The sequence below is a fragment of the Chrysemys picta genome, chromosome 5, assembly GCF_011386835.1.
Source record: "Chrysemys picta bellii isolate R12L10 chromosome 5, ASM1138683v2, whole genome shotgun sequence".
Classification (NCBI taxonomy): domain Eukaryota; kingdom Metazoa; phylum Chordata; order Testudines; family Emydidae; genus Chrysemys; species Chrysemys picta.
Window position 1 is genome coordinate 136480875 of NC_088795.1, and position 12529 is coordinate 136493403.

Below are 12529 nucleotides of genomic sequence, written 5' to 3' on the forward strand. Positions count from 1 at the left end.
TTCAGAGCACAGCATAATTCTGTGTCAATATCTCATCATTCCGGGCTTGATCCTGAAGCCAACTGAAGTCATGGAAAGACTCCCTATTACCTTCAGTTGGTTTCAGATCAGCCCCTGAGCCTTAAGACACCTTTGTTAAACCATAGTAGGGTGTTGCTGTTTTCGAAGAGGAAATCAGTCCTTGGGCCACTTTAAATAATAATAAAAAAAGAAAGGACACATCAGAGCACAGCATCGAAATATATAAACCGTATATTTCTCTTTTTATTTTTAATGTTTCAAAATACAACAGAGTTCCTTATACAATAAAGGAATTGTTTTCCCCAAGAAGCAACTCTTTTATCAAAAGAAAATCATTCACTGTAATCAACACTAGTTAATATGCATGCGTTTAAAATCCTACTTAGCAAGTGCAACATCTATAGGCTCCATCTCTATAAATACAAACCATTTGTGTTTTGCCACTTAAAATATTTATAGACTAGTTCCTAGCCGAGCTGTCAAGGAAATCTTTTGGTCACCAAGTGCAGAAATCTATGAACTGGCTGCATTCCAAATGACATGTCAAAAAATAAAACAACCGCTAGCAATCTCCTGGCATGTAACAGATTGTCTGAGCTCAGTAGCTTTTCTAGCATTAACTTGCATGGAAGCAGGATACAGGATTTAAGAATCAGTTCTGAATATCTCAGGGAACAGAGAATTAAAGCTCCTCTGTTTTTAGGTTCTGGGTGCTCCATGAGGCTTACCTGTATGCCATTACCCTGTATCTCCCAGAAGGGGGTGGGGAATTGTAATTTGTCATTTCTGTCCAACACAGGCAAAGAGACTGGGCTGCATAATATAACCTGTAGGGGTGAATACTTTAGGGAAGTAAGAATTAAAGGGCAAATTCTGCCTTACCCACATGGCAAAGTGCCAATCTTCACAGTGGAAATTGAGGAAGAAGATACTACTCCGTGTGGGTAGGGGGGAGGGGAAAGGGAGAAGAAAATACAGAACACTGTTTGTAACTAGAATATTTTTTAAGATCGCTCTAACCCAAGTTACTCAGTTAAACATGCGAGATGCTAAAAATTCTGCTGACATTACACATGTGCAGTCAGCTGATGTGTAGGTAGGTACAATCAAGCCTTCCACCAACCGCCATGCTTGGCGGGGGACATGATGGGCTTGCCGGACTCTTGCATTTATACTTCATTTCTCTCTGTTTGGGGTCTCTCTGGAGCCAAGATGCCATCTGCCAAGTAGGGTCACAGTTGTGGAGGTGCACCCCAGCCTCAACAGTCAGACCTGGGCACTTCAAGTTAGGCTCCTAACTCTGCGTGTAGGCATCTAACTAGAAGTGACCTGTTTTCAGAGGTTCTGAGCACCCACAAATCTCAGTGCAGTCAAGGGGAGTTGCAGGCGCTCAGCACCTCTGAAAAAGTAGGTCACCTATTTAAGTGGCGAAGTATGAAGTCAGGCCCCTAACTTCCGCACCCAGGTTTGCAAGGGCGGGTCGTTGCCAACCACAAGGAGCTCCACGTCCCAAATTCCGGAAGTCTGGGGCTACAAAATATCGCACATTGAAATGGATACATTAATAATGGAAAGGTGTATGGAACATCACTGCTCAGACATGTATTTCACTGAAACAGATACACCGCCTGATGAACTTAATAGTTTATACTGAGAGGGCTGCGTCACTCAGTGAACATAATTAATCGCGCCCTGAAAATAGACTCACCTGCAAACCATGGTACTTAATTACCTACTGTACCAGCTATTGCGCTCATTGGATCAGCTGCTCCCAGCAAAGCTGACATATGTCTCATTGCCCTGCTGAACTTGGTAAACCAAGTACGGAAACAGATACATCAGATGTTGAACCTGATACGCAGATTTTCTGTTGGACCCGATCATGTAACTAAGGTGAAGGTACTGTCAGCCAGCTCTTCTCTTTGCGCATTGGGGACAGAGTGCCAAAGACTATTAACCTAAAATATTTTAATTTAATCAGTTTTCCTCCTTGCTGCCATCTTGCTCAATCACAAAGGGGACAGCACCACAGCAAGAAAGCAGTGCAACAGTGACACAATACAGGAAACCACTGGGAGTGGTGCATTTCAAGCTTGAAGTCGAGCAGCAGTTAAATTTAGAAGTGTATACTAGCTAGGGGGATTTGGTGGCTTTCCACACCTGGGCGCCCAGCTCAAGTCTAAGTGAAATGAGCTTGATGGTCTAGTTTAGTTCACAACAAAAAGAATCCACATTACAAATGCCATATACGCATGTTGGCACAACAGGCCACCTCTACTCATCGAACATCCAGGCTTTGGCTTTTATAATGGAAACTGAATTCTCTCACCAGGAGAGGCAGAGATGGGGACGGAGAGGCAATACATTCCCCAGAACATCATAAATGTTCTATCAACTACAGTTCAGAATCGTACCCAGTGATCCATGTTCTTGCACTTTTCTGTAGAAAAATTATAGATGAATTTTCTTAGCTTGAAGGGCAACCATGGGCATTTGTGAAGAAGTAACAATGCTGGAAATGCCATAAGGATTATGGACACAACACAGTGAAAGAAGAAGATATTAGAAGTTGTTAGGCATTTCTGGAACCTCTTAAAATATTCTGGCAACCTCCAATACCCTCAGCTCTTGACACAATCCTGGTTCTTTGCTGTAACACAAGCCAGGCCTGTAGCCCCGGGGATAGAAATGGGAGTTCAAGGCACGTTTTCTTTAAGCAACTTGATTTCAAATTGGCAATGCTATGTGCTTTTCACTTCTAACATCCACAGGCCTCCTTGGAAAATTAGACAATCACATCACTTCAGTATTTCTGGAAGCTCAAGAGATGAAAGAAAGGCCTGCTCTAGTCAAGAACGGCACCAGAAAGCTAACCATCTGAAGAGGTGCTGCATACAGCAGCACAACAATCATATAACAGAAATTATGAATGATTCATAATTGTCTGAGATGGCACGAGTTGCCATGCCTACACCTTAAAGCTAGCTCAGAATTTGCACAGGCCAGTGAAGATTGAGTGGCCTGCTATAGTGACACATTGCCCATGTCTTTGGAATGGAGAGTAGAAGAGTAGATTTTGCCTCTGATGTATGATCCATGGAAGGAATGTGTGATGGTCAACACAAGGAGAAGAGAGAGCAATGATTTAGCAGCAGTAGCAAATGCCAAGGTATGGGAAACAGAACAGGGCAAACAATTTATTAATTTAAACCATCCCTACTGCTGCCAGCTAGCTTCCAGGTATAAATGCACATTTTAAAAAGTGACCCTCTCACTGTTCTAGGTGACTTTTATCTCTATCTATTCAGACATGTGCAAAGTGAATGCTTAGCAGAAATCTGGAACATGATGGCTGTTCTTGAGGTGAGACCAATGTATCTTCTCCCATTGACATTTCTTTCCTTTCTCTTCGAGATGGCAAATGAAATATTTGTTCCGATTGGATTGTAGACCTAGAGTTAATCAGCTTGAACCAAAATTCCTGCTTCTCCCAAGATCATGCCATTGAACTATTTTCTCCTGATGATGGTTTCAATGCAGTGAAATGGAAGGTGCACACCTCTCCAAAAGCTGGCTTAATTCGGTGGCTCAGTTGGAGAAGCATGGTTTAGAAGCTGGAGATTTTTTTGTGTGTGGTCCTAATGTGATATGCAGTGAGTCAAGGGCTTGTAATGGTCATAGTTCAGCATCTTAGTGTATTGTATTTGTTTTTATATGATTGTATCCCTAATTCATGGGCGGTTCATCAGTGGTGTGTGTTTCTCACAATACAGTGATCTGATTCTACCTTGAGATGTTTCACCAAGTAGCATGTTTGACCAGAAAGTAGTTTTAATTTTTTTATGTCGCTACCCTAACAGTGACCTGGTGGTATGTAACTAGCTAGCTTTTAACACCCAATAATGCTTTCAAACTTTGCCGCTGCTTGGTGGAGATTTGTGTGTGTTAGTTTCTGAGCAATCTGGAAGGCAGATTGTACCCCATTCAGCAGCCCATATAGCACCAGCGTTCTTTAATACACACACAACAAACCTCAACATATCCATTTCAATGTGTAATGTAACAACAGCATTTCATCAGCTTTAAAATGAACTGTCAGTCCCGCAGACCTATTTATCAATCAAGATTACATCTCTACCTGATCAGGATGACTTCTAGCGATACCATTAAGTGCCTACAATCTACAGCCTTTAAAAAAAGTGTATTATATTTCCCAGTACCCTCATAATTTTGGCAGATGTTGGCAACTAATTTAGGTTACAACATTCCAGTCATTTCACAAGCATTTACTACCTTCTGACTCCAGTAGAATACAGCACAAGGCCCTCTTAATTAACAGCAATCGTCATCTTTTCAGATCCAGTTCTTTGGCAATATTTATACATAACATTGTGCATATCTATCTAAAGAGCTTATAATAAAAGAAAACTTTTGGTTATTACATTCTAACTGTCTTAACCTTCACACAGGTATTAAAGTGCAGAAATAGTTCTGTTTAGCAAACTCTCTTTTCTTAGTTAGTCTACTTCCTGGAAATGCCTTCTTACATCAGTAAAAAGAGAAGCAAAAGAACTTTCATTTGTAACAGGAAGGGAAAGGTACTTGTATGAAAATCCTGACTTTTTTTGGTCTGAAATAGGATCATCATTACAAGTATCTTGTGAGCCTGATATAATTCAAGACATTCTGACATAGTCAAGCTTTTCATGTGATACCCATAGATTAGAATGCAGGGCCAGATCCTCAGATAGGGAAAATACGAATAGTGCGATTGACTGCATTGACTGATGATGATTTACATCAGTTGATTCTCTGGCCCATGATTTATATAGTGAAAACCCGGGGGGGGGGGGAGGCGGCAGCAGGGGGGGAAAATCTAACAATCATGTTTATGGTAAAAAGAAAATACACGTGAGATTGAAATTGCATCACAAACTGTTGCAAAACAACAACTTATAAAAGTAGTTAGGGTACTTATTTTAGCTGTGAGGGTTAATTTGCCTCCAAATCATGTTGAAGTGTAACTATTTCTATATTTTACATTGCTTAACTCAGCGACATTTGTCACTGCATCTGGACTGCTATTTTCAGGGAGACTTCGAGAAAAGTAAAGGGCATTTTTGGTTCTTTCAAGAAACTGAGAAAGAGCTCATTTAAAAATATGTTACTCCTGCAAGGGCTTTTGTTAAGTGCAACATACACAGTCTGTCAATGCAAAAATGACAGGTTGTGGTAACTCATGTAAGTTTACAAGGTGAACCATGAACCCTATGGTAACCGTTCTACTGCACATAGTTTTTTAGGGTTTTCTTTTCCTTTTTAGTCCTACAGTATTTTCATGCAGTTTGCAGGTATGCTCATAGGCTTTTCTGTAACTAGATTTATTGTATGTGTACAGTGAAATTCACCTCCTGTGCAGAGGGTCAACCCAAAACCTATGGACTACTTATGTTCCATGAGACTGCACAGAGATGAATTTCACCTATGGACTTTTACTTGAAACAGCTGCTTTGCACGCAGCATTCACGCTCTGCTCCCAGTCAGGGGATCCATCATGTGCTTTATACCCTCTCATGCACGGAGTCTGATTTTTCACATTGTGAGGTCTGCTGTTAGAAACACAAACACTGGGAGCCCAGGCATCAATGACATAACACAACAAATGTGTAGTTCGAACAGCCATGTTTTCAACACGCAGGTCACTCCAAAGTATTTGAGACACCTAATCTTCTTTTCAGGGGGTTTCATTTCAATGTGTTTTACACTGGGAAGGAAAGAATTTGTTGGAAAATTGTCTTATTGCAATTCATATCTGACCATGGATATCAATACTGTTCGCTTTTTGAGTCACCTAGCCTTTTTTGTTTGGACTGGCACAGACTGCCCTCTGGACCATACAACAGTCTTGTTTGCTGAACATTCACCTCATCTTTAGGTGAAATTAAAGAAATGAATAAACTTTAATTTGAAACTTCTGCAATGACTACTAGCAACCCTACTATAGACCTGATTCCAGGATTAAGAATATTAGTCAATGTGCATAATTTAGTTGCCTTTAATTCTTTTCTTGTTCTGGATCATGCAAAAAGCGTCAGATCTGTTTGTTAGTTAGCCATGTTTGTTACTATAGCGATTTCTTTTTGGTGCGCTAAGACATTCCTAGTAAAAACAAATTAATGGCAATGCCCACGTTTCATTTATTAGAAGGGCCAGATTAGGCCTTGCCCTTCACAGCACATCCGCAGGAGTTGAGTAGAACATAAGGTTACATTTTCAAGGTAATACAATGCTGCTTAGATGGCTAATGAAGTAGAGAATCTATTTCCCTGCAATTACTGTGCTCACTGTTTATCCCCGACAGTAACATATACACCCCTAGGAACAACCTGGTGCTCCTTCATTGGATTGTCAATGGGAAACTTATGAAACTTCAAAGAGAAACTGAACACTCTGCTCTCAGTAGTTTCCTTGAAAGCTGTAGGCAATTGCATTATGATGGAATCCCTTTGAGTGTTATTAAAAGCAAACTAATTATTGAATGAGTTACTAAGTTTAGGATTATAAGTTTGGTTTTAGCATATGAGCTTTCTTCCCCAGTTCCTCTCAGTGACGGAGAGATGTGTTTTTTACTTCGTAAAGAAAGCCAAATCGCCGATGTATTCTGTCTGATAAATCTCACCGCCAATTGTTGTGCAAACAATTTGCTTGAAACAAAACACTTGTCTGCACTAATCTGCTGTCTATTTGCATTTATTGTCATGGGATCCTAATTTTTGCTTTTTAAAATGATCTTCATTGCGCCACTTTCTTTTCTTGTAAAGTTTGCCCCTAGCTGCACTGCAGATCAATATGGAACTCGCTAAAGGATAGCTTGTTTCACAGTACTTCAAGTATAGAAAAACTGACCAGAATACCAGCTAAATTAAATAAACCAAAAGATAAAATAGATAGCAGGAGAGTTAGAATTCATACAGAAATATAATGTAATGTCTGGGGGTGGGGGGAAATGGGAGGTAGCTACAAAACTGAAACAGTGAAGTGACAAACAGAAATATTGATTAGAAAACAACCAACTTTCACTACATACTGTACATTAAAATTAAACGGAAAATTCACGTCAGAAAGGAGTATGCAGGTCACAAAAGCCAAAGGGCTAGAGGAAAATGAAGGAATGTTGGAACTTAGCAGTATGTTTAAAAATAATCATCAGTAATTGGGTTAATGCAGTTTGACAAAGAATGGCTTTGAATAAGAAAAAAAAAGTACTGAAGCAAAGGACAAATGTATGTCAACATAGTACAGGTAACACTGATTGCACAAGAACACTTTCAATACCTTGAAAGAATATGCCTATATATCCAATATATGTATAATATATATGCAAAATATATACACAAATCTAAATTATGTATGTATATATGTACACATAGGCAGTTCTGTACATATGTATACGCGAACATTAATGCACATGACTGAATTTTGCCACATTTCAGCATCCAGGTGAATTTGGGCACAACCAAAAAGGTTGCTGCTGTACAAACCTACAATTCTATATTTGATTACTGAGAAGTAACAGTGTAAAATAGGTTCAACTAACTCCCAAGCGGCTTAGACCCAGCTGTAATTACATCAGCATCACAAAGTGAATCCAACCTCTGAACATTTCTGGTACATATGACGAAATTAAATAATACACACAATCTCAGCACAACCATATTCTTTTGCTTCCCAGCCCATCCACTAATCAAGAACTTGACGAGATCACTACACGTCTCCTCTGACATAGGGCTATCCTTCTGGAAGATGAACTGGAGAGATGGGTAATTGCATTAAAGCTCCAAATTATTCAGTAATTCTGTAAAGCAAGGGTTGATTACTGTCCTTACATATCAATAGTGTTCTGGGAAAAGGGACAGTGTATAAAAAAGGGATCCCCCCCTAAAAAAGGGAACACGAGGCAACCCTAGCACAGCACAATCCAACAAGAGAAACACATTGATCTGTGGGATTTCAAGTTTTAGGATGTAGAAGGTAACATTTCCATAAAGCTGGCTTGCCTCAAAACTCAGAAGAGTACTGGCCTCTCAATCCAAGCCTGTTTTGATCTGAAACTTGAATGGCCAATTGGTCTTCAACCGTGTATCTCCAAGTGCCAGACTAGAGCAGAAAGAAAGTCCTGGAGGTTCTAAACAAAAGAGAACTTCAGATAAATAATTCTACATCTCAGCAAGGCTGGCATTTCCTTTCGATCTGAAAAGCTGTTCGTTGTTCTCAGAGCAGAGATTCATTTTTAGTGCTCCGCGTCCATAGCATCTAAGTATTTTGCTTCAATGATCCTAGGAAGCAGGTTATACCTACGAGTGAACAGAGAGAATTAGATTCAGGTTAGTGCTGCAATAAGGGTTATGCTCATCCTTTTCCAGGCTCTTCAGAGCTGGGTGTGTCTGGGGCAATTCATGCAACTTGCTGATTTACATCAGGTTTGTGAAGCTGGAGGGAAAACACAGCCATGTTTGCTCACATCGCGGGAATCCCTGAAACAGCAGTGTTGCAAAGAATTGCCTAGAACAAACTGCCCTCAGCTGTCAGGGCAGCATCTCCACCATGGCCAGTGCTGGTGCTCCCTCTCCCCTCTGAAGGCGGCAAGGATGGAGTGGAATGTTGGCCTCGCCCCCACATCTGTATCCCTGGCTGGTTTGGGGGAGGCAGCTGACCAGCTTTTGATTGGTCGAAACAGAACATAAATAGGCCTGAGGAGCTGACGTGTTCAGGAGGGGTCTAGCTTTCCTAGAACGTCATTTCCCTCCCTAATGTCTGGTGTTCAAAAGTCACAAAGCAGGACCCAAAACATCATGAGACTGGCTTAAAACAGGACGCCATTTCAAATAAAAGAATACGTTTGAGTTCCTTTTACGAGAACCCAAATAAACAAAAGTCATTAAGATTTTCAGACACTTAATGCCTCCAAGAGCTGGGGCTTTAAGAAAACACACCAAATATTGCTCGTGAGTGCTCGCACCACTGCTTTTACAGTCACTCGTCTTTTGCTTCTGCCCACTTCACTGTGTTCTACATGTCTTGTCCCTGTGAGGTCTTTGCGGGAGGGACTGCCTTATTCCATGTTCCAACCAGGACCCCATTGTGCCAGGCACGGTACAGATTGGGGCCTCTGGAATCTACTTTTATACAACATAATAATAATGGTATCTCCTTTGAGTGAAACAAACACTAAGTGACACCGCAGTCAACATTAATAAGCTTTCTCCTTAATATATTCTACTGGATATTTGTAGATTAATCCTCTGCTTCCTCAACAGCACAGGAAGTTACTTTTCAGCTATTTAAATAATAAAGACAACAATGTAATAAGCCTGGTTTAGATTTAGAGCTCCTCAATTGGTAGCCAGGAAAGGAGATTTCAAATCTCACTAACTGCAGCGCAATGTCCTAAACTCCTCAAATTGATCCGACATGAGATAAACACTGGAAAACGAAAACATCCTGGAAAACACAAACTCTGTTTGATCTACATTCAATTCATGTTGTGAAACACAAATGATTGTGCAAAGAGGAAAAGGGATGCTTAAAATACTCTCCTATCCAGGGGGATACAGTGCCAGAGAAGTCATGTTTAGTCAGCAGCATCCATGCTTCCCCAAAGCTCTGACCCTGCTAAGAATTGAGAGAGGTCACATTTTCTCCGGATGGAATATTCCATTACAGCCAGGGTAGAGTCTCCCAAAAATAATTACTCCTGGGGGCATTCTGCGCCAAAACATTAAAAATTCTGCGCACAATATTTTAAAATTCTGCAAAACTCTGCAAATTTTATTGGTCAAAATAACACTACATAATCACACCGGTTTCAATTATTTTGGTAAGTTATTTCAAAATACCTGTCAGCAAGTATGTCTGTAAGAACATGGACACACGCAAAAATTCCCCCAGGAATAGAGAGTTAAAGAAACCCCCTATGCCAACCCCTGTTTCTCTGCCCTCTTCTCCCAACCAGAGTCCAGCCATGGGGCCAGACACCCATACCTCTCCCCACAGAGCTCAACTGTGGGTTCCCGAGCCAAGGGATCTGGAGGGAGAAACACCCTGATGCTTGGTCCCAGGCTCACACGGAGTTTCCTGCATGCTGCCCTCACCTTCCCTCAGGGCATGCTGGGAACTGCAGCTGCCAGGAACCCTCTAGCTCCCTCTCCCTCCCCCCAGCAGCGTCTTCTATGTGCGAGCTGGGCTCTGCTGAATCCAGTGGCCCCTAGTGGCTCTGGAGTCCATTTCTGTGGGGGAAAGGAAATTCTGCGCACACAATGTTAATTTCTGCAAAATTCTGCTGGGACTCACTGGATACGGATTCAGTTCCCAGCTCTGCCAAACACGCCCCGTGTGACATAATCTCCCTTCCACTTCCTTATCTATAAAATGGGAACAATACTTCCCCTTCTCCTACCCCCGTGTCTGTCTTGTCTATTTAAATGATCAACCATGTGGGGCAAGGACTGTCACTTATTATGTGTCTGTACAACACCTAGCACAACAGGGCCTCGAGTCTTGGTTGGGGACTCTCAGCAGCAGGTGGGTTGATTTAAAGCATGATTTCAAGCACCGAGTGGAAAGCTTTCATTTAATTAATCAATTTTAATCAACTTTTCCATTTGTATTTCAGTTATTTTCTAAAGCAGGGGTCGGCAACCTTTCAGAAGTGGTGTGACGAGTCTTCATTTATTCACTCTGATTTAAGGTTTCGCGTGCCAGTCAGACATTTTAACGTTTTTAGAAGGTCTCTTTCTAGAAGTTTATAATATATAACTAAACTATTGTTGTATGTAAAGTAAATATGATTTTTAAAATGTTTAAGAAGCTTCATTTAAAATTAAATTTAAATGCAGAGCCCCCCGGACTGGTGGCCAGGACCTGGGCAGTGCGAGTGCCACTGAAAATCAGCTCACCTGCCGCCTTCGGCACGCATGCCATAGGTTGCCTACCCCCGTTCTAAAGAAAGGAGCACGCTCACTGGTTGATATAACCATTAAAACATGTTGATGTACAGCTAAATAGAGCCTTTAAAGTAGATTTGGTACATCTTTTTGCCACTCAGAAGGGTTCACTGTTACTATGTACATTTATTTAAGCAATTATATAGCTTAGTATGTTCAGATTCTTATCAATTGTACATTTGTGTAAGTTAGAAAATGGCCAACGATGGGTGAAGCCATAAATATTCATAATTCATAAAGAACTGAGCCAATCGGAGCAAAGGTAGGGAGAAGCTATAGAAAAGGCGTACGAGACCACCCCAGTGGGCTCAGTGGATGATCCTGACAAGATACATGATGGTGTCTCATGGAGTCGGAGGCTAGGTCCTAGCGTCTGTGGTGACTTTGCCAGCCTCTTGCGCCCAGTAGCACAGCCCCTGGGTCCCCCACAGGATCAAGCCTTTAATACAGCACATGTCCTATTGTGCCATATTCATCAAGATTGGCTTCAAAAGTTGGATATTTATCCTCTGGTTCTCTCTCTCTGTAGGAAAGCCGCCTTTAACTCAAAAGTTTTTGATAGAGGCTCATGGATTCAGCGTATTTAATTTTTATTTAAATGTTTTGATTATAAGAAGTTTAGACCTTAACATATTTTGTATTAAATTCAGATTTCATGGTAAACAGGTTTATTTTGTCAAGAAAAACATTAATTTAAATAAATTTAAATAAAAAATCCAATCCGCCCCCCCAAGAAAAACCATCTGTTTTTATTCATCCTGCTCAGCCCTGCTGTAACACTAACTAACGAGGACAAAAATTCAGGACACAGAGAAGTAACGGTTCTCACAGTTACAAACTTGCTCTGATTGCACATACTGAAGTATCCATCTTGCAGTCTAACAGTAATCCCTAATATTGTCTATGTGCAGTGTGAGATAGTGAATGTTGCTATGAGAATTGTAACATGGAGTGCAGGGGACTGGACTAGATGACCTCTCAAGGTCCCTTCCAGTCCTATGATTCTGCAATTCCTATTTTTTTTAATATAGTTAAACAATGTAACCTCGATGTTGTTGTATGTGGGGGTTTTGTTGTTTTTTGCAATCCAGTCCCCTCCCCCCTTCTAATTCAAGGAAAGCAAAACATATGCAGGATAACATTTAAATGATTTCACTTCCATTTTCAATCCACACCTCGCTCTACTGTGAGCTGTTCTCCTGACAGCAGGGCTAGATGGCAAGGTGGTACAAACACCTGTGGACGGTCTGCACTAGTGCTCCCTGTATTACTGTAACGCCCAGTTATCAGCAGGCAGGATTGAACCTGGGACCTCTGGAGCTTAGTGCATGAGCCTCTACGGCATGAGCTAAAAGCCAACTGGCTGTTAGCTAAGGCTGTAGAGCAGACACATTTTACCTCCCTCCTAAGTGGTCTCGGTGCCACCAGATGGGACAGAACACCACACCCAGGCGGTGTGGGGGTTACATTAGCACCAGATATCAGAGGGGTAGCCATGTTAGTCT

The 12529-nt window shown here is 41.2% G+C and overlaps 1 protein-coding gene across 11 annotated transcripts in view; it reads right to left on the minus strand.

Moving 5' to 3' along the window:
- Positions 1 to 226: 226 nt before the first annotated feature.
- Positions 227 to 12529, minus strand: part of SLC4A11 (solute carrier family 4 member 11) — a 252289-nt gene continuing 239986 nt past the window's right edge. For all 11 annotated transcript variants that reach the window (XM_065597279.1, XM_065597278.1, XM_065597281.1 and 8 more), the window contains exon 20: positions 227 to 8375. In XM_065597279.1, the coding sequence (XP_065453351.1) occupies positions 8312 to 8375 (64 nt within the window). In that variant the 3' untranslated portion in view covers positions 227 to 8311. The remainder of the gene's footprint in view (positions 8376 to 12529) is intronic.